Source organism: Lampetra fluviatilis, chromosome 13 (genome assembly GCF_964198595.1).
Source record: "Lampetra fluviatilis chromosome 13, kcLamFluv1.1, whole genome shotgun sequence".
NCBI classification, from domain to species: Eukaryota; Metazoa; Chordata; class Hyperoartia; order Petromyzontiformes; family Petromyzontidae; genus Lampetra; species Lampetra fluviatilis.
Genome location: NC_136287.1, coordinates 4660896 through 4684064, shown reverse-complemented (window position 1 = coordinate 4684064; position 23169 = coordinate 4660896). Strand labels below are relative to the sequence as shown.

The 23169-nt window shown below is 44.5% G+C and overlaps 1 protein-coding gene across 5 annotated transcripts in view; it reads left to right on the top strand.

Moving 5' to 3' along the window:
* CEP120 (centrosomal protein 120) overlaps positions 1–22518 on the top strand; it is a 37901-nt gene extending 15383 nt beyond the window's left edge. For 4 of the 5 annotated variants that reach the window (XM_078862098.1, XM_078862100.1, XM_078862097.1 and 1 more), the window contains 14 exons: positions 989–1207; positions 2129–2528; positions 3988–4159; positions 5859–6008; positions 7065–7247; positions 7902–7998; positions 9007–9162; positions 10108–10197; positions 11125–11217; positions 11808–11969; positions 14236–14358; positions 14952–15050; positions 19202–19347; positions 21119–22518. In XM_078862098.1, the coding sequence (XP_078718224.1) occupies positions 989–1207; positions 2129–2528; positions 3988–4159; positions 5859–6008; positions 7065–7247; positions 7902–7998; positions 9007–9162; positions 10108–10197; positions 11125–11217; positions 11808–11969; positions 14236–14358; positions 14952–15050; positions 19202–19347; positions 21119–21425 (2397 nt within the window). In that variant the 3' untranslated portion in view covers positions 21426–22518. The remainder of the gene's footprint in view (positions 1–988; positions 1208–2128; positions 2529–3987; positions 4160–5858; positions 6009–7064; positions 7248–7901; positions 7999–9006; positions 9163–10107; positions 10198–11124; positions 11218–11807; positions 11970–14235; positions 14359–14951; positions 15051–19201; positions 19348–21118) is intronic. The other variant, XM_078862099.1, reaches the window with a different exon arrangement.
* The last annotated feature ends 651 nt before the right edge of the window (positions 22519–23169 follow it).

The window sequence follows — 23169 nt, the reverse complement described above, 5'->3', positions numbered from 1 at the left end:
GCTCTATATAAGAACGGGAGACACAGCAGAGCCTCACCATTCTGGCGAATTGCCCGATGATGCTGGATGCAATTACCAGCGAAACGTCGTACTCAAACTGTAAATGTTGTGGTTTCACGCTTCAACACACCGGTGGGCTAAAGCAGTGAACTATTTGTCTTTTGTCAACGTGACACTTTTTTACTGATTGGCCGTGTCGGGTGGTGGAGGGTTACGACACATTTATAAATAACGCGATCTAAACCCAAAAATCGTTGATTATGAACAATATCAGTATGAGTGATAGATATGACTTTATACAATTTTCTTTTAAAACGGTGTGCTAAACCTTGATATTGACATTCAAGTTGTGTGCATTAATCTATGGTATTGCCATAAGATTTCGGTTACTTTAATATATTTTGATCCTGATTACAAACGTGCTTTTGTATCCATTGTTCACGGATTTCTATCTTGACTCTGGCATGTGGCTCATACATTGTGCCTCCAGTACATGTACGCTATTTATATCAAGAGTTATGACTCAGGGATGCTGCCATGGTTATCATGGTTAGCACGCTGGTTTTGCAATCCAGACGTAGCTAGGTCGATCTCTTGGTGCGGCAGCTAAAGCAATGGGCAAGTTTCTTAAATCCCCACTCCCCTTCGATCCACCCAGGAGTATAAATGGGTATACCACACATTCATAATTCATATTTGTCTCACTTAAAAATCTATTATGAATCATGATGTTGGCTGCAAAAACCTCTGTTATGTTCGAGCTGCCGGTTGTGTGTGGTGGGGTAATGTGTGGGTACTTGTGGTTGCTGCCACATCTTCTAAGACTACTCGCCGGAGAGGCTCTGTCCCCCTAATGGAGTCTTTCTGTCAGCAGAGCAAGCAATTTCAGGGCTGCACCTCTATCTCTAAAATGGCTCCACACGTGCTTCTCACCGGGGGAGTTTTTTTTTCCCCCCAAGACGAAATGTTGTATTTTGTGCTTGTGCAGATTCACCTCTGTTGTGGGGAGCAATCCCTAGGCAGCACGGAGGTGTCACTGGAAGGATTAGCACGCAGAGAGGTGGACATGAGACCTGTGACGGTGGAGGGGGTGTTCGCCCTGGTCCCTCCCAACAAAACTAAGCAGAAGATGCCGCCACTCGCTTCCGACGAGGCTCCTTCCGTCGGCGTTTCAGTGACACTCCGGCGAGAGGGTGCTCCTTCTCGGGTACGTTGAAATACAACAACAGTTGGCCAGGTGTTTCAAGAGGTCGGCAATGAGCCAACAAGCACCACAGGGATCCTCCATTTAAATCCAGCCTTTAGCCACCCATGATTAAATGGGTTTTTCGAGTGTAGTAAGTGGATCTCAGCTCATTCACCAATGACTACATAATAACCATCACATTAAATCAGGTTTAATTTAATGTTGAGTAATGTCTGGTCTGAGAATAAAAAATTGGTTTTCCTGCCATGAAATGAATATCTGTATAGCAGGGCATGTGGCAAAGTGTCCCCAGGTGTGGATAAAAGTCAGTTAAAGATATTTCAGAAGTAGTCTTCTGATGTTTGCTTCTGTTCGCTGCTCTTTCACAAGTTATGTACTAAATCTTGATTTAAAGCTTTCGTGACTGCAGGGATTCATATTCTTGGTTCTTTCGGTAAAGTCACGTAGAAGGGAAATAATATAAATTTATATATTATTATTTCCCTTCTACGTGACTTTCGGTAAAGTCACGTAGAAGGGAAATAATATAATTTATATATTATTATTTCCCTTCTACGTGACTTTACCGAAAGAACCAATAATAAGTTATGTACTGCTTTGCAAAACTTCTGAATTATACTGTCAATCTTACCATGATACTGATTGCATAATTGGAATAACAAAATCTGTTATGTTCATGATCATCATGGAAAGCAGAAACAAACACATTTGACACTACAAATGGGAGTAAAAACGATACAAAAACAAATCATCTCCTTAAACGGAATCATGTCCCCAAATCCGGAGAGTCACTTTATTGCACGGGGGATGAATCATTGCATGCCTAGTTGGAAAGTAGAGTGCACTGTTAGCACGTGTGGGAAAGCGTGCAGAGAGTACATTCACTGTGAACCTAAAACGGCATCATTGTGCACACTTCAGGAGGCGAGTCCAGAGAATGCAACATCTAAAAAACGGCTTCCAAGCAAAGAGCCCACAAAGCCAGCCTCCCATCTGGAAGTGAGCAAGCAAGCATCTATAGGGGTGCCGCCCTCCCCACCCACCAAACAATCAGCCTCAAGCCAACCCAAAGCACACGGCTCATCCCCTCCGCCAAGTTCTTTCAACTCTCCTGAGTGTTCAGGCCATGGAGGCCAAGCCTCCAGGCCACAGCAGCCCCGGTCTGACCATGCTACCAATGGGAAGCCCTCAAGCCAGCCGAGCCAGGCCTCGGGGCCTCCGGTGGGGCCGGCGGGCCTCGCTGACAGTCGTGGGAACAGCACAGGAAACGAGGGCGAGAGCCTGGAGGATGATGGGAAAGGAAGAGGTCGCACTTCAGGAGGTGAGTGCCGAATAAGCAACTGCAATTATGCCAGTCAAATTGTGACAACTCCCGCAGTGGATGAAACTGACAAAAATGAGGGTCGTGTTTCGACTCAATGTGTGTTTACTTTATGAAGCAAGGAGGTTTGTTATCTGTGTCTTATGTGAAGGAATGCAGGTTTGAAATGCTTTTTTAACATCTTCGCAAGTGTTTTGTGGACTAAACACATTTTAATTGTTTGACGGATGTGACTACCTCTGTATTGATTTTTTACTGAATCTAAGCATGAATTTTCTTCAATAAAACATTAAAACGTGGGGTTAAAATTTTCGATATAATCAGATGTCATATTTGACATATCCACTGTTGAAAAACTGGCCGTGACTACTGCCATACTCTATTACCCCACTTTTATGCCTATTTTACATTTATCTTCTCGATTGGAACCTCCCTCCCCCCCCCCCGAAATCATGTTTATCTTTTAAATCACATTTGTTTAATTTCGGCAATGTAAACAATCGCAGAATTAGCTTACGCGTGAACATTTTTGCATTTCTTATTTCTGAAGAGAGTACGAGGGCAAGCGAGCTGGCCTTGTCAGAACGTGTTAGGGTGGATGTCGGCACGACGTTCCACCCAGCGTGCATTGTTCGTACGATCGGATCGCTCCCAGGTCTGATGTCAGGTCTGATGGGATCTCTTGCAGCCCGGGCCTCCAATTATCCCAGTTTTTCAACCTCTGAGGCGTGACTGCTGGCTCATGAGTCCTGTTAGAGCGAATTGTAAACAAATGAAAGAATACTGCAAAAATGTTTCGCACTACAGGAGTGATCGTTTTGTTTTCATATGCCACTTTTCACAACATTTACCAGACAAAACTTTCATAGTTGTATGTACAATAATTGCTTACTCTCTCTGTGAGTTATAAGAACCAATCACCGCTAAACCTTTTGTGAAATTAAATAGTTTGTATCAGTATGGGGACATATTTGTTCATGAATTATGTAAAGTTCCATCTGTATAATTTTATTGTCATAGTACAATGGTTTTATCTTGTGTGTATTTTTTCTCACACGTTCGTACAATATGAGTACAATTTTGGTCACTCCATTAACTTGGGGTAAAGTTAGCGCATTATCTTAAAAAATGCAAATGATAAATAAATTTAATCTCACGCACGAATCTGCATGTAACATGATTAAAAAAATATATACATCAATTACCAACATCAATCCACTGCTGAATGAAGGCTTTCCTTCATAAAGCAGTTGTCACCATTTCTTATGGCTGCCACAATGCAACAATCCATCCAGCTCCTTCGCATGATCCGATTTTATCACTCCGTCTCCACGATGGACGCCCTCTCTGGGCTGCTGATGCATGGTTGCTTGCCTAATAATTACATCCATAAAATTTTCCACGACACACATGCAAAGTGTGATGGGTCTGATGTGCAGGCCCTCTTTTTTTTACACAGCAGGGCCCAAGGAAGCTGCTCCGGTGTCCAACGCCGCTACTGGAAGTGAGTCGGGCCTGACGTCCGGCTCACGCGTAGCCATCCCTGCCACTGCCCACCACATGTGCTTCTCTCTGGACTTGCGCAGCATCCGAGACTTGGCGCTGGACTCTGCTATCAGCTGCTTACTGCGGTCAGAATAGTAATACTAATAATGACATGTTATTTTGCCCTGCTTTGACGATCCACTGCTTGGGTGAAGGTCTCCCCCGTGCCGTGTCGGCGATCATGGGGGTTGTTTGTTTGCTGGTTAGTCCGTGTTGGTGAAGGTGTGGTGCAGAACATGTTTAACATTCTTACAATAACGGTCATAATAATGTCTGTTTAGACCTATATTTTGGTTCTTTAACATATAATGTTTCTGCTACTCAATTTGTAATTATTCTGTGATCGGTATGAAAATAATCACGTTGAGTCGATTTAACTGCATGGTTTTTAGAATTGTTCATTGATTTATGTTTGTGCAATATTTTCGATCTCTCACATGATACAGTTGTTTTTTCTATTTGAATCATTGCTATACTTTACTTGTTTTTCTTTTATAATTTCGGTGACCTGGGCCAATTTTGGAAATCACACTGTCTAGGTCTCTCAAGTTCTCACTTAGGTGAAAGAATTAGAAATAAAATTTGCCCTTCAGTCTGTCAGTCCAGTGACAGAACTTAACCAATTTTGACATAGAGGATCAAGCAATGGCTTATTAAGAAACCAGCGACAGCTGTTGGTGATGAGCCGTTTACCACCTATGACCTTTGCCATAGGTCAAAAATGTGACCAACATTTTCACCGTGCTAACCTAATAAGTGGGGCACCACCTGGTGGAAGAAGTGGTTCGTTGCACCCCGTGTCAAAAGTTACCTTGCAGGTCAAAAATGAAGCTCAACAGGGATTCAGTTGGCTGTTACTCCGCAGTTTTTATAACAATAGTAGTTTTGAAAAAAAAATCAAACCCCTCCATGGAACAGGCTGGTTACAGGCTTGTAGCATAAAAACATCATCACCAAATAGTCGGTTATTTAAAGCATTTCCGAATGGGGCATATTATTGGAGAAATGTGGACCGCAAGCATTTGTAAAACTCCAAAAGCAGCTCATCTGCAAAGTGGCCTGGAGGTGACAATACAGGAAGTGAACCTCTGAACGCATCTGAGTGTCCTTATCACCTTGTATGCATGGATCTCTGGGTATTCCGGTTTTCTTCTACTTGCACACTGTGATTATACACTGTGTAACAAACATTTTTTTTGTTCCTTGGGTAGTAAGTGTTATTTCCTAATTGCTTATGTCTCAAAATTACAGAAAATGGCTATTCCCCACAAACCTTGCTTTTGCGACCAAGACTGTGAGTGATATTTTGAAATGTACCTATTTTCAATGAGAAAACGTGTGCATTTGTGTCTTTCGTTCACATAAAGTGCTGGTCACAAAAGCAAAGTTTGTGGGGAATAATAGCCATTTTCTATACTTTTTAGGCATAAGCAATTAAAAAATAACACTTAGTACCCAGAAACAAAAAATGGTGTTACATAGTGAATTATTAACAATGAAATAACAAAATATACATATTAATAAAAAAATGTTTTTATTGAAACCGATTGATGGTTTCTGAGATCAATTACATTATTATTACTACATCCCTTAATTAATACTTCATTAATGGCAATAAATTGTTAACTTGCGAGTACATTAAGTAAAGTGTGTCCTGACCATCATCTTCATTGTGTATGTAACAGCTGTTGTGGCAACGCTCCATATTGGTAAGTTGATTTTGGAATCAATGTCTGATTCCCGTGTTTCCACCACCATGCGCGCGTGGCTTCCCTGGTTCCACAGGTACTCGTACCCGTTCTTTGGCAGCGCTGCCCCCATCATGACGAATCCTCCGGTGGAAGTTCGGAAGCACATGGAAGTGTTCCTGCCACAGTCCTACTGCATGTTTGAGTTTGCCACCCTACCCCAACAGCTGGAGGACACATTCTACAGGCAAGCCACAAAGCGTGCTGATGCCGGAATTTGCGTTTCTCACGGTGTAACAGGGATGCTTCCGAGGTGAAATGGCTATCACACTGGACTCGAAGTGGTCGCTGCTTCGATCTCCTGGCACCGCAGTTAACACATGTTTCTAGAATCCCCTCCCCTCCTCTGTCCACTCAGCGATATAAATGGGTCCACCGCGGCCGATAAAAAAGACCGGTGTGGTAAAGTGTTAGTATTTCCACGTCTTTCAAGACATCTGGCCAGTATGGAAGGGCAAACCAAAAGATCCTCCAGGGTGGCTTCTGGAGCTTTCTCTTGTAGAGGCCTTCTGCCAGCAGTGGCCTAAGCCGTTCATTTGAGAGGCTGCATCTTTACCTTTTACCCTTGGCAATGTGGCATTGCCGGTTACTACAACACGTTTCGTCACGTGGATTTTACCATTGTGCTTAAACGTGCACAGATGGAAATTTTACTGTGTGCATTAGTGATGGATGTTATGGCTTGTAAAGTTGCAGGAAAGGTAATAAAACATTCCTCCGCCTTTGAATTTGGTACACCAAGGTTTCCTTTAAAGCCTGCTTTCACACTTCATTAACACATGTGAGAGCCAGTCCTTACTTGTTTGCTATGTACTGAACCCACCTGGTTAGGTAACACAAGAACCTCCATTAGATGGTGTTGGTTAGGGTGGTGTGACTTTATTGTCACACCACCCTAACTTGGTAGCAAGCATTGGCGGTCAAGCATTGATGGGCCTCCAAATTATTTGATGTGATCTTATCTCTTGCACTGTTTTTGCTTCTTTTGCCTTTGCTTCATATCCACTCCAAAGTACATTTTTTCCAGTGATGCGAGTGTTATCTTCAGGCCAATGGAACAAATGAGACGGAAGAAGCAACACACACTTATGAGACAGACATTACAAACGACACGAGATAATCGATTCTCAAATAGAATTCCAACACCGAATTGTGACAATTCACAAAATCACGAGCCAGGACCGGCCGGTGGATCGTAACGTGCCAACGCACGGTGGCCCGTGCCTCTGCCCCGCCGCCGCAGGGTGCCGCTGGTGGTGGAGTTGTGGCACCGCGACCGGCTCACCAAGGACAGCCTTCTGGGCGTGGCGCGCCTCCCGTTGTCCCACGTGCTCACGACGGAACGCGCACGATTCCTGGCGCCCGACGGCGGCCAGTGCTGGAGGCAGGCGTACGGCGACCGCGCGCCCGTGCTCGCCACGCACGGGTGGGTAAGGCGAAGGAGCTGCTTTGAAACCAACGCTAAAAGCACGGGGGAAATAGCCCAGAATAACTCGGGCGCGGACACTTTGGAAGTTGTGGGTAGATGCTGGTTATCGCTTAGATTGCAGATGCATTGTGACCCATCATGTGCTGATGCTAACATACGTCTATGAGAGTGAATGAGCTCGCTTTAGTTAACAGATGCCTATGCAGTGCAGCAGCCGCACGTTTGAAGTTGGGGTTGGGCTACGAGCAAATGGTTCTCCTTGAGCTTATTGGTTAGATTACAGATTGGGCTATGAGCGAATGGTTCTCCCTGAGCTTATTGGTTAGATTACAGATTGGTATCCATGAAGTTGGCCCCACCCACTTCGTCACGGATAGGGGAGTTCTATTGCCTTAAGGTTATATTAAAGCTCCGCATATACTGACTATTGAGCCTAATGTTTCATCATCGCCATTGATGTCACCTTGTTGAAGGGAGAAAAATGCTGACGAAAAAAATACCATGATTTTTTTCAATGTTTATGGCTGTCTCTTTTCCATGTCGAAATATGTCGGGGGTGTCCGGACAACGAGGGTAGAGAAATTACACTTATCTCGCCTTTGTAAAGGTTAGAAATTAAAAAAACTGTTAACTCTGCACATGTCCCTTCAGCTCGAGTGAAAAAATCGCAGAGTTAAATTACACGATGACTCTCGAAGACCGCGGAACTGTGAAGACCCAGCAGGTCTTAATCTCAGAGCACTCGCAGGTAACCACATTGGTGTGACATCGTGGAGTGCAGTGCAATCAATGTCCTATAGAGGGTGGTATTTTATTGCCAGAGATTACACCAGTGGTTCCCAACCTTTCTGGCCCTATGGACCATTGTTATCATCTCCTAAATACAAACTGCATATCTCCACGCAATAAAACATGGTGTTTTGTAAAAAAAAAAGAAATCATAGTGTCTGCAACAGTTTGGTGGACCACTTCTTATGGCCTTGTGTATGTATGTTGGACTTCTTTTGCACCGTACGTAGCAGACCATCACTGAATTACACCATTACTGGGGTTGCTTGAAAATTACATGTTACGGCATGTTTTTCTTTCAAACAATGGACACTAATGGAGCTGTGTGCTGTGATTTCCACACAGCTTTAACTGTAGGCTCTGGATATACCTGTCTGGTTGCATATAATGTATCAAATGGAGCTTATTTGGATTTAAAAAGATGCACTTGGTATTAACACAACATATAAATATTGTATTTTTAATCCTGGAAGGAAGTTGAATATGTTTTTTTGGAAATAGTTTGAATCCTTTCCATTTTAAATTGAATAAACAATGCATATTCCTACAAAAGTAAATAGAAAGCCTAGTAATTTTTAATCCTGTAAAGATTTTTTTTAAATATTGTATGAATGAATGAACTTAACTATGCTGCCATGATGTAATGCATAACACACTGCACTCACAACCCAGAAGTTGTTGTTTCGATCCCCGGACGTGGAACTTTAAATAATGGTGCAATTTTATAAAATTTCCCCACCTCTGACCACCCAGCAGTATAAATCGGTCCACTACAGTTCGACGATCGGCAGATCGGTGGGGTAAAGTGTGGGCACTCCCACCTCTTCTGAAAGGTTTTGCCAGTGTGGAAGAGTAGGCCAAAAAAAACTTGCTAAAAGGACTGCCTGGAGCTTCCTTTATTGGAGGATCTTCTGCCAGCAGTTGCACTGAGCAAGCTTTTGCACGGCTGTTCCTTTACCTTCCCCAGGAGGAGCGGATTCCTCTCAGAGAGGCTGCACATACCCAGCCCGAGCCGGCCCCCGCCGTGGCGGTGGTCAAGGAGCCCAGGCAGAGCCAGGAGTACCAGGCGGCTCTCGAGCTGGAGATGTGGAAGGAGATGCAAGAGGACTTATTTGAAAACCAGGTACCTAACCCAGCATATATATCCAGCACAACATACACATTTTTGCTACCATCATAATTTACTGTTCGTGTCGTCCCTCCCATGCGGCACATCTTGACTCACCAGAGCAAAGGATTCTTGCAGATAATAGCTCGGTTAGGTTTCGAAATTTCGCAAATCTACACAATCCACTCGAGAGCTTTGGATCGCAAGCGTGCGTCACCCTGCCCGACTTATAATAGTGCTATCGAGCTTTTGGAATGAACGTTCTTCACAGTTGCTGATTATGCACTGTTTTGAATTGCAAAACCTGGGTGTGCTGTGATTATCTGATGATTGATCACTGCACATAGGTCTGCATGTGATTGCGCAGCAATGCAATGTGGGCATGGAAAACATTTTTTTAAAAATGTTAATCAAGTGCAGCAGTCAATGACTTAACCATTAATGAAATACATGGTACAGCACTGGTGGTTTTCATTATATAACAGAAATCTAAAATGTAATCATTGCAGGGTTTTTCTGACACTGAATAAGTGTTTACCTGCGAATGTAGCCTTGTTAAAAATCAGAAACTGCCCTGTTTTTCTGTGTTGATTCGTAACCTCAGCGCCTCTTAAATGAGCATTATTCTCTATAAATACAAACCAGACTTTAAGGCAGGTCCCAGGAATGCCATGCGTCTCAATTAGAAATGTCAATAGCTGTGAGCCGTGAAGTACAAATGCTTCTTGCTTACTAAGGCACGTCGGTACGACAGCCATTTCTAACTTCAGTTGAGGAACTTCATTTTCAAAATGTATTGTCACAAAATTGAGTTCATTTTTTGTTAAACATTTTGTATGAAAATTGAACCACGTGACAAGTGCTCTCACATTATTAGGTGTTGTTTTGCTTGTGACAGACGCAATGAATTGCAGTTGCATCTTCGGCGGCGTGCGATTACCGATCGTTGTCTTTTAACAGCTGAAACAGAAGGAGCTCGTGCACATGCAGGCCTTGGCGGAGGAGTGGAAGAGAAGAGACAAAGAGAGGGAAGCCTTGGTCAAGAAGAAAGTACGTGAATCCCACTGTGTGTGTTTGTTTTCGTGGTTGTGCGTTGTAGCTCTCCTGTGTGTGTTTTTTGGGTTTTGTGCCCATGTGTTGTGCACCATGTTGGCTAACGTTTCGCTCCACGTGCTGAAGATGCTCCCCTGCACGTGGGGCGAAACATGGGACATCTCGCCGAACAACACGTGGTGCGACCCAAAAATGCATCGGGGAGCTATAGGTGAATCCCATTTTGGTTGTAAAGATAATTATTTAGAAATATATATAAAAAATAAAGTGATTACACGTGTGTGAGTCACCTTCAATGAAAATGAGCATCTAAGACGAATAAGCACTTCTAGTAAATGTGCCTCGGATTGTTCAACGCTTAAGCAATTGTGTATTGGTCATAAATCAAGCTAGTTACATCATTGGTGTTTTCCAATTGTACTGTATGCAAGTGAAACTTGGGTGATCAATTAACTGTCGTACTGCAGAAAACAGTTGCGTAACCCTTGGACTACGAGAAGAACCCGTGAAAGTTGACTATCAGAGAGTGCTGGAAAAGCTAAGAGATGTAGCTAGGTGTGATGGAGAAAACGAGGAGACTGTTTGTGTTTTGTCAAGTGGAAGACAAAGGGAATAGAGGATTGATCCTAGGGTCAGTCGGTCGGTTTAATGGTCAGGTGACCGGTCTATAATGGGGGCTCAGGACAATAAAAGATGGACTGACTCATTTCTGAAAAGGTCTAAAGACAATAGACCGGTCTCTGATGACATCCTGACACAATGATAGACAGAGCAGTCTTTGGATAGTCTTGTAAATGTAACACCGCCTGATAGTTTACCAGTGGTAAACAAAATGCCAAAATCGCACAGAGTGGGGTAGCTTCATCATTGGGGTGGGGGTGCTCGGTAATGAACAGAATGACTGACAGATAATTGTGTTGACAGGTTGCAGAGTATTCCATTCTTGAAGAAAAACTGCGGACGACGCTGTGCGACCTCGAGAGGCGGGAGAAAGAGCTCGTTGCAGGGGAACACGAGGTGGATGCCACATATGTGCAATCCACAGCAGATAAAACCAGCCCTTGGTTGCACCCCTTACACACACAGCTGCTGAACATAACTTCGTGGATTTTTTTTTTTACAAACTGCTAAAATCCTATCTGTTTTCTGCATTAATATTGTGTTAAATGCACCTGATTTAATACAACTTCGAAAGGTAAGCAGGCTTGAATGCTTAGTCCGTGTATGGGAGACTAACTAGGAATTCTAAGTGACAGTAGAACAGCAATGTTTTCTGTAAACTGTGGGATTTATCTGCCTTCATCTTGGCACTCCAGTTAACTTGCGTAACACTCGCGAAGATAATTGGTCAAGCATCCCAACAATGCAGGACTCTCCTGAAAAAAGTCCTGAGACACACGGCGACTTTCCTAGGTGAAGGGCATCATCATCAGCATCGCCTGTCAGGGCTACAAAAAGTCAATAAAAGTGGCCAGGATTTCTGTTCGGAACGCCGCGAGGCTACGGAAGTGCCGAATGAATGAGCAAGCGATCCTCGCTCTTTGCGCCGAGTGAGTGAGCGAGCGATTGAGCGATCCTCGCTCCCCCCTTTGTGCCGCGCTCCGCAGCTCCGGCAGCTGCAGCGGGAGCTGGAGGGGGAGCGGCAGCGTGCGCAGTTGGAGGTGGCGGACCGCGTGCGCCGTGCGCACGAGGACTGCAGTCACCAGATCGAGCTGGAGCGGCTCAAGTTGGCGCAGATGGAGGAGACGCGAGGCCACTCACTCACGCAGGTGAACGTGCCCTCGTGTTCATCTGAAACTTAGATTGAAAACTAATTTCTTTAGAAAGAAGTTCAACATGCATACATACAACGACCTCGCCTGGTAGACAGGAGGCCGTGGGTTTGATCCCGGCCCTGACGCCTGTTGTATATTTGGAGATTGCGTACCTCTCTTCCCATGGTCGCATAGATTTTTCTCCGGGTCTTACGATGTTTCCCTCCACATTTAGAAACATTCGTTGAGAGTATTTGGCTGCAATACATTTCCACAAGATGAGCCACTTTGTTGAGCTATCATTTGTGGCTAAGTCGCTTCTGAAAAAAAAGCTATATAGCTCAGTGGGCCTTACCTGGTAAAATAAAAATAGTTTATTCTTTTTTTAAATGCATTCACGCGGGTGAGCTCGCCCGATGTCCTTATGCAGTTGCACTCGTGCATACGCACGTGCCTGCATAAACGCATTTACTTAGTTTCGCTCACCCACTTGCATGCGCAGGTAAACTGGCCTATGCCCTCACGCTGATGCGCCCAATTACGTACCCACGTGAGCCCGCCCATACTGTCATGCAGTTGCACTTACCTGCGTACACGTGCCAATGTGCTCAACCATCCCCACATACACATGTGCGCACTCAGGTGTACATGCACGCTGGTTCGCGCACACCAGTCTGCGCTGTTGCTGCTTGTTCCACAAGCCTAGGTGTTTCCGGATTTTTTGCAGTCACTGAAGTTGTTCCCTTGGCTGTGCAGCTGCTGTTAGATTGCTCAAATTAGTTTCTTACTCGTTGAAAATCTAATTCTCTCCGTATGTGTAAAAAATGTATATACCACAGTCAGGTGTGTCCAGGTCACGTGTGGTGGGTTGAAGTGTGGGTATTCACATATTTTTCAAGATTTCTAGCCAGCGTGGAAGAGTAGGCAAAATACCCTCTACAGAGGGGCCCTCTTGAGCCCCATCTTGTAGAATCCCTACCACCAGCAGTGGCTTGAGCAAGCAGTTTTAGCAGCTGCATCTTTACCTTTTTGGGGTACTTTTTTTTTTTGAGACCATAAACTCACTCCACTTGAAAATGCAATGTAATCATGGGTGGCTGCCCAGATTTGAACCCCCAATCTCAGCAGCACTGTCTCAGTGGTCTGACATATTAGTCTCCTGAGCTACCCGGTCAGCCACCTCACTTGCTGCAAAACTCTGCTTGGCTCACGAGAAACAAAGAGCACTGCAATGTGAAATTAAAGCATCGAAAAATCAACAGTGTAAAATTCAGAGAAGGTTTTAAGTTACATCGACACAATTACCACACGAATGTAGCATACAGTCACTTTTAATGCTGTGCCTTCGTCCTTAATCCATTCTAATGTACGATTTAAATCAAAAGGATTTAGTACAAATTCATAAGCTTTACACAGCTGCACGGAAAATATCATAAATTGATGTCAATGCTGGGATTGGTATAGGTTCAGAAAATGGAATTTGCTTTTGCCATGGGCATGGATCTTTAAGTGAATGCAAACTCCACATTATTCGGCACAATAATCAATGCAATGTTTTATGGAAAGACTAATTGGTTGGCACAGCATCAATCGATAATGAAACATATCTAGCACATTTTTAAACATAAAAATTGCATTGACCGGGAAGTCGTGGCATTGTTATCATGACAAGATCGAGAACAATATTAAGAATAATTTCCCGTAAAACATATGCATATGATTAATTTAAAAAATTTCAGTGCCTGATCTCTTGCAACAAATAAATTCTTCTTCTTCTCTTGGCATTATTAACACTCATGTGGGGTCTAATGCCTTCCTCGTACTTTTTATCCACTCATTTGTGTTCTGGGCCATCTCCAAGTCCACTACACAGTCCTTCGCTCGCTGGTTACCAATTGGACCACCTCTTAATGCCTGTCCGACCCCACCCCGGTGGTTTCCTGTTCATCACCTTCTGATGTGAATCACAACAAATTTAATGGTCACAGTTTAAAATTCCGCCCAAACTCAATCGCAAACACGCCTCGTACTCATAGCTCTCCCATGTGTTTTCGGGTTCTCCCGCGTGCTGTTCGGCGTAATGTCTGACATTTGGCTGCATGCGCTGGAAACGTCGGACATCGTGCCAAACAACACGCATTGCGACAGGGGAATCCGCTGGAGAGTCATGCAACGCAACGGAGAAAACCCCCCCAATAGTTCACTAAATACTTGCAGCCTCACTTTCCGTTCAACCGCTTGCGCAGCACCTGACTTCCTCGCTGCGTGCATGCGAGCGCAGCTGCGAGAGGCTGAGCAAAGGCATAAGGCGCTGGAGCGAGAGTTCCAGCAGTACCGCGAGCAGCAAAACGTCAAGCCAGAAGTCCGTCTTCAGTCCGAGATCAACCTGCTCAACCTGGAGAAGGTAAGAGAGTGACCAGAGGCGACGGGTGAAAATATTTTTTCAACGGGGTGGCTTTGAAATGTTTTTTTAAGATATTTTTTTAATATTTTTTTTTATACAATATTTGTTTTGAAAAATGTTGTTCTGAAAAATAAAGTGTGCAACGTTGCCACTGGTAGAGCACGTTTCTGCTCCTAAGAGCACGGGTTCACTGATTGTATCAGTCCGCCATGTGATCTGCTCGCAGTGATCTTGCCCTCTGTTGTTTTTTGGACATTAATTGTCTAAACGTATATGAATTTGCTCATGTTCACCGACTGCGTCAGTCTACAACGTGCACTGCTAGTGGTGACCTTGCCTTTAGAGATTTGACTGCGTATGCTGGTTTAAGTGGACCAAGCCCTGTTAGCCCGAGCCACCTGCCACCTGTGGGAGGGGCACACCTTGGCGCTTTTTGCTATCGTGAGATCTAACCCCCATCAGTGCCGAAGTCGCAATTATAGTGCCACGTGCAAATGTCTTCATACTCAACAAACACTCAGGTTTAGTGTGTTTGGTTGTCGATGTTTCCAAAATGCCATCGCTCGGCTAATCTCCATGTTTTTCCTGCGCAGGTTGAGCTGGAACGTAAGCTGGATTCAGCCCTCAAGTCCAAGCTTCATTACAAACAGCAATGGGGTCGTGCGCTGAAGGAACTGGCCAGGATTAAGCAGGTACAGATGCTCCATCCGACATTGCACAGTCTTGTTTTTTATTCAAAGCCATTCGTCTTTTACCCGCTGTGCTCCACCTCAGCCACACGCCTTGGCAAAATGTTGCAATTGTCCAAATAGGCAACTGCGTTGGATGTGCTCACAAATAAATAAGTAAATGCACACGAAGCATTTGTGTATTTCTTAAAGTGCCAAATGAATCAAGGATTTGTCTCGCTTACCGGTAATTGACGTGGCAGCACAGATGGCCTTAATGAGCAGCCAAATACACCAGTTATAAAAAAAAAACGGAACATCTTTATTTACGGCTGGAATGGTAAACCCATCCAGATCAGGAGCCACTCAGCGCTGAGGTTCGTCGTGTGTGGGATATCCTCCTCCGCAAGCGCGCACTAACCCTAACCCCACTCGCTGTGTGTTCCTGTCCACATTCCCATTCTCCCTTGTACAAATCTATCACATCAGGTGCCATCAGAGCCCAACAGCAGCCGACCTAGACGTGACATCTTACAGCTGTTGGCAGCACTCGGCTGTTACAATATTGCTTTGTGGCTCAGTCATTCGGTGATCACTATGACTAAACTAATTATTTGGGTGATGCTGCGTTGGCAGTGGGTGCAAATGCACAAATAACAAAAGACACATTTGTCAGTAACGCTGCATTACAAGGAAAATAAAAACATGTAATAGGCGACTAAACGTGTTAAACTACATGGTTCAGTAGACCGTTGAACAAAAACGTTACAGTAAAAAAAGGTTAATAATTGCACTTACCATTAGCATATTGTACATATATCCTTACATTGCATAAGGATTAATTATGGTTAAATTAACGACAGCGAGAAACCTAGCCTTTTTTCTGGTGTGTGGCATTTTGCGTTATTAAACACGGCTTGTTTATAATTTGGAATGCTCCCAACACATACGATATGCACAATAGGCCTGGATGCTGTCCATAGAGCACATATGTTGTGGGAGATCAGTTGGGGGTTGTGGATGCTGTGGATGGTTTCCAACAACGGTCGGGTTAGGGAGGGTCACAGTTTCCCCTATCTGGACACAGGGTCGCATGCAGATGACCCTCAGAGCTGAAGCTTTCACTCTCTGTGGTTGATGTACATAGTTCCGCTTATGAATTCCGAAAACCATTAGCAAGACTGAATGGCTGTTGGCCCCCTTTATATATATATAAAAAAATTTGTGCTTAAGTACTTAGAATGTCCTACCTCCCCCCCCAGACTGATGGTGATTTGAACTCAAATAATTAATTGACAGTACCATGGTCATATGCACATTGCACTGCCAAGAGTTTGTGAGCTATCCTAATAGGAAATGCCACCACTTCTGGTCGCCTGACCCACATCACAACTAAATAGTTGTGTTTGCCTCAACAGTGTTGTTCATATTTTCTATATACAGCCCTTTTATTTTATTTTTGTTGTAATGTTCACTCAATTGTATACCGATTGTGCCATCGGCGTCATGTCACGAGACAAAGCATCCATTCGGATCTCTCGCAGAGTCGTGCAATCCCAATAACACGAGCACATCCCTAGCATGCATACGCACACTTTGTTCTGGACGAACATCGGGGCTGCCACGTTCAAGCTTTTTATTCTCACATTAGAATTTGAAACGTGAGTGCGTCCCACTCAAATCTGTTTAGTCTAATAGCATGATGTTTACACAGGGTATTATAACAATGATATAGTGACGCGTGCTTGCCAGTGCAGAACATTTCACGTTCTCTGGGACCAATGACCTTCTGAACGTGTCTTCTTTGCAACAAAAAAAATTGGGTCTGTTGTTCATCCCAGCTGGTTTTGCCGTGGCCGTTGCCAAATTCGAAACGTTTTTCTGTCGGGGAAGAAATATGTTGGCTCGCTCACGTTTACATTTTTTTGCAAACTCGCAGACTAACAGTGCTAACAGATCACGGAGGAGGGACGATTGAGGCTGTAAATTTCCTCGGCTTTATTACTGACAACGCAGGGCACTTGGTCAGATGCCACCAAAATGCATGGGGATATGAACCACATGGTTTTAAAATCGCATACACCACATTCCATTTTCTCGAATTTTTTAGAGACCCTGATATAAAGTAAAAACTCAACGTCTTCATTACATCGTCATATTTTACGTCTCGTCCTTGATTTAACTTCCTCGACAGTTGTTTTTGGCCAGACTTGTTTAAATTATCGTGTTCCCCCCCCCCTTTTGTTATTCATGAACACTGTTTCATGTATAGATTATGTAAGTATTAAACTAATTCCAGCATAACGGAATCTTATAAGCAGACTTAAATTTCCGTTGCTCGCCGTCTAAAACATCAAAGTTCAACGGCAGTTCCTAAAACATGGCTGTTTGGATGGCAGCGATGGCGATGTAAATTTCGTCTCGCATCTCTTTTTAGCGCATTTTAAATAAACGAAAGCTCGCACTCCGGCAGCGCCGCCCGCCCCTGTAATTCAGCTTACGTGTGCATGCGCATGCTGAGCGTTGCAGAGGTCACGATCGAGGAAGCAGCGTGCACACAGATTAAACCCAGGAGGCTTTCTCCTTTTTTTTATTTTAACACCGCCGCCTGACCATCTCAAAACCTCTAAAACAATCGTTTGTCTCACCTATCCATTATCCTTGCCCAGGACGGCCTCGGGGAACCAAGCCAGGGCCTGACGGCAGGGCTGAGTGATCGGCGCGTGTTGCCGCAGCCCTCTTTGATGGTCGCCCTGAAATTTAATTTTGTTATTTTTTTGCATGTAATTAAATACATGATGTGTGCGAGTGGATTTTACATGTTTGCTTAGATGAAGAAAAAAAAAAATAGGAAATGTTAAAGTTTAAAATTATATCTTCTTGGTTCTTTCGGTAAAGTCACGTAGAAGGGAAGTAATAAAATAATAAAAATAAAACATAATAAAATAATTCTCACGACGTTTCGGCCACAACGCAAGCACCTGAAGACGGCTGCTTGCGTTGTAGCCGAAACGTCGTGAGAATTATTTTATTATGTTTTATTTTTATTATTGTATTACTTCCCTTCTACGTGACTTTACCGAAAGAACCAAGAAGATGAATCCCTGCAGTCACGAAAGCTTTAAATCGAAATTTCTTCATCCATGTTATGTGCTGAACATGCTCCTCTCCTTTCACTTGTGAATACGCCTCGGGATCATGCATTCATGTATTCAGTGGAGCAGGCAAGTAGCTATTACTTGCACACGTATTTCCCGCAGAGGTCTTCTTAACCAATCCCAGCACACTGTAATGGAAAAGTGTCATCACTTTTTTTTGCCCTATCAAAGTGCATTTGTTTTATGAACCAAAAGTATATCATGAACGATTGTATACGATAGACTGCAAGCACAGTTTCAAGTAATGAATGACTCCGCGCACATGTAGACACGATCATTGGGACAAGCACTGTTAGCAAAGTCCTATAAATGGTGATGTGGCACTTTGAATGGGTGGGTTGACCAGCACCATGCCCAGCCAGGCGGCATAAGCGCTCCAGTGCAGTTAAAAATATCATTCCTATTATTCATCGTGGAATGAACTGCGCAGCCCATTCGGCTTCAAACGATTCAACCCCTCAATTCAATCCTCTTCAGATTTCGATGCATCGTTATGATTCCAAAACGTGATCTGATTAAAGATTAAATCCTATTTTTGCCTCATTTTACCAGTTTTGTTTACAACATTAGCCAAATGTACCTTCAGCATATTATTTTCATGAATTGTAAATGATCGATCTTGCTTCCACGATTATATGCGTGTTTTACGATTGTATGAATCATTTGTGATCAACGCATTGTTACAGAGGTAGTGTAACGATGCAAGTACCGTTACTGAGCACCTATTAAGGCTGGCAGGGCACACGAGGGTATGGGTGGCCAACACCATGCCTGGCCGTCTTTGTTGTTACTCCATTGCTGATGTTTACACACTGCACCAGGTTCTCATTTAAGTCTGAGTTGCCTTAGGAGGCCCAGGACAGGTTCAGATATTCTCCACTGTTATTGGTTGTAAGTGGGAATTGAACTCGGGTCGCCGGATTCGTAGAGCAGTGCAGCGCTAGCAAACACTCACCCTTGCATCTGCTACTCAGCTCTGGACACCTGCTGGTGTGTTCCTTGTACCCGTCGCCCTAGAGGGAGCAGGAGAATGCTCTGGCGAGGCTACACAAGCAGCAGACGGAGCTGGAGCACATGAGACTGCGGTACCTGGCGGCCGAGGAGAAGGAGGTAGTGAGGGCCGACCGCCAAGAGCTGGAAGGCATCAAGAATGACCTCAACAGGTGAGCTCTTCCATTTATTTCCTCCGGAGGATTACGTGTCCACTGAGCATCGCTCACTACCTATGTACCCAGGTCGCTGTGATCAAACCATCTTACCACTGCAAACGTACTTAGACTGGTACTCGCGCACAATGCATCTGCCCTGGACACCCGGTGGTATAGAGTTCTCAAGAGCCTTCCATCTACTCTGATTCCCCACCACCACCCCTCTTCACCTCACATCAATGGGCTTCTTAAGACCTAGCTCGGGAAATATAAAACAAATAAGCAGACGGTATGCCTCGCTTGCATAAATTATCGGCTCAAATTTTCCCCCCTCTACACAGTTGTAAATGTTTTCATTGCGAAACCTTCGCTGCAGTTTTCAATATTTTCAACGAGCTATCGCTTCAACGACTGCACGGCAAATTTGTAATCGCTTCAATTTCCCTGGGTGGCTCTGTAACGCTACATGCTCTGCCTTTTTACCCTCCTTCCTGCTGAAACTACCGTGTAGCTCACAGTGTCTGGCCATGTGCTTTCTTGTCCGGAGACTAATTGGCCACCGAGACCCGCTGTCCAGTGTCTGCTTTAATCAGGTTTGATGCGTGGGTCTCGTTTCGGGATGGATTGCCAGCAGACTACAAGTGAGAATTCGCAGGCAGAGTCCGCAGTGCGTCGGATCCCCGGGACGGATAATAAAATAGTTTTGTAGAGCAAGTTTGGCAGCTTTGGCAGAGCTTGGTAATGGGGCATGACTAAAAAAGAGAAATTGGCACCTTCCCGTTGTAACCTGTTAAGCCAACTTTCAAGGGAATGCTCGTGTTGCTAAAACCATTATTCAATAAAGGCAGTCCTGTTCCTGTGCTCGCTAGACATTCCTCCTGGGACTTGCAGACAGCCGCATACATTCTGAACTACGTCCTTAGACGTGTAAAAGGGCAGCTAAAATTTGCGAATGCATACAAAGAATGCGTGCATGAGAAGTGGTAGGGAGGGGAGGGGGGTTTGCGCCTCACCCCCTGAATTGCGTACGGCAATTTGTTCTCGAACTTTGTTCGGTCCTCGCCTACGAACTTCCTTTGTGAGGCGGCGCTGCCTTTTCACACTGCGTCCTCAGTCAGCTGTTTGTTTTCACGCTTCTTCTAAGTCACCACGTAAATCATGACTTTCTCAACCCAGAAAAGCCAAGCCTATCAGTGGGTCATGACCCGCGGTGCGGGGAATGGCTGCGTTAATGATTTTGGCGCAGAGCTGAAGTCATTGAGCTCAAACGTTGCCTATATTTAACTCGAGACCATAACTCTTACGTGTAGATACAGTACGTACACGTGGGGCAGCTAGTATATTTTCTGAAAAACGTAAGTTAAAAGAATGCAAAGCCTCTATTTTAATTCGATATCGCATGACATCAATACAATTTTCTAATAGGTGCATAAATCTCAGGCTTCAAAATAACATTAACATTTAATGGTCAACATTTTTTGTAAAATGCTAATATCAGTCTTGTAAATGTTGACATCTGGTATATATGCAATGGTGATATATGTACATACAATGTAGTTGTCTTATGTTAATAATATATAAATGTGGTAGAGGAGGTCAAATGCTCTCATTAGGGCCTCTCTCAAGCTCCCTCAAGTGGAGGCCCCTTCTGCCAGCAGCAGTGGCTTAGACAAGCAATTGCAGGGCTGCACCTTTATCTTTCACCTGCTATTTCACAAAAACAGAGTCGCGTACAAACCTTGTGTGACTTGGGCTTGACATTTACTGCGCTCACATCTGCCCGCAGACTAAAACTTCAGGAGCAGCAGAAGGAGCCTGGACCGAAGCCAGCCCAGCTGCTGCTCGACGCCGCTGCCGCCGGTGCTGCCCCACGTGCAGCCATCGGGCACGGGAGCGACGGCGCCGCCGAGGAGAGCCACGACGCGCACCTCACGCGCCTCATTGAGGAGAGGGACACGCTGCTCCGCACGGGCGTCTACACGCACGACGACCGCATCATCGTAGAGCTTGACCGGCAGATCCGAGATGCCATCTCGCGGCACAACGGCAACGTCGGCCACGCGGGCCCCACGGGCCACATCGGCCACACTTGAGGCGGCAGCGGCGGCGGCGGCAGCAGCAGCAGCAGCGTCTTTCTCACTGTGGAGAGGGGAGCAAGCCGTGTAATAAGTGGGATTGGCTCTGAATTCCCGCGGCAGACTTACCCCCGGGATGAGCCAGGAGTGGGCTGGTGACCACGCGGCTTTCCTTCTTTGCTGCACTCTTTTAAACTTGTCACCTGACCTGGCAGCGGAACCAGTCGTGACGTTACGGAATTGACACAGAAGAAAGTCATCGGTGTCTCTCACTTTGGACAACTTCAGGGTCTTGTTTTTGTTTAAAAAAAAAACAGTTAAAATTACAACATAATAGATCTTAGACTGGGATCGCGTAACCTAACCCAAGCGTGCGTGTTAAGCCTTGTTAATTTTTTTTAATTTTGATCGCTTCCCTCCAGCCGTAGAGGGGGGGAGAGGGTGGGAGTGGGGTAGAGCAGGAGTTGCCGTTCCCATGAAGCGTTGGGATAAGCCTGGCACGGCTTGAGTCCGCAATAAAACAGCCGTGCAAACGTGGCATTACACAGGCAAGAGACCTCCCTTCCACGGCTGACACGTGCGAGGGGGCACATCTGAGGACCAAATCTGAGACCACTAACCCGCAATTGATCATTAAATTCAACACATTGTTTTACACGGATAAAGCATGTGTTGTGTACCTATGCTGTTATTTACAGATCAATTTAAAGTTTTCATTTGGCGATATCTCCAGGTTGTTGGAAAAAAAACTTCCAGGAGGTGTGATTTCTATCTACCACAATCAAAGAGGTTTGTGTGTGATGTTGGTACATGGTCATGTCTATGCCCTGCAAGAGCTTTTATCATAAACACATGCAATTACTCTAACGGCTGAGTTCCACTTTGCATTACATTATTAGTTTTGCATTATGCATCTCAACACAAATAACTGGGAGTTAAACACTAAAATGTTGTCATTTTAAACATTCATGGATTTAAAGTGTGCGAATTGTAAAGTGATGTTTTCCCGAGTGTGTTTGTTTGATTTGATCTCGAGTTGTTCGGTTGTTTTTTACTTCTTGAGTTGTAAATTTTAAAGTATTTTTCAATAAACTGAAATGTTTAGTTTTAATTGCATTACAGAATAACTCTTTTACAACCTTGATTGTATAACCTATTGCATTTCATAGGTGAGCATGACCATTTTACAATGCTGCTTTCCTTACAAGATGCCTGCCCGTGGTGTAATGGTTCGCACACCTGGGCTTGCTGCTGTCCAAGTTCGATTTTCTGGCGCAGCATTTTTGAAGAAATTGGCAAGTTTCTTAAATCCCCCCTGCCCTCTGTCCACTGAGCTTGTTGTAAGTGGTACACCACAGTTAGTCAATGGGCAGGTCAAGTGTGGTAGGTTAAAGTGTGGGTACGTCCAGTTCCAAGAAGTCTTGACTATCGTGTGAAAAGTCTGCCAACAATATCCTCGAGAGAGGCTCATGAGAGCTCCCTCTAATGGAGGCCCTTCCGCCAGCAGTGGTGTGAGCCGGAAATTGCAGGACTGTACCCATGACCTTATTTACTTTTGCAGAAATGTTTTACAAAATAAATTATACTTGGCCATTTTTTTGTCAACAATAACTAACGAGCCTTTTCGAATATCCTAAACGCTGCCCACAAGTACAAGAAAAAAACTACTTTTAGAAAACATTTCGGTGAAGTCCAGGCATTTCACTTTTCTTCAAGACGTCCTATCCGGCGAGCATTTGCTATCGCTGGGTGAGGGAATCCG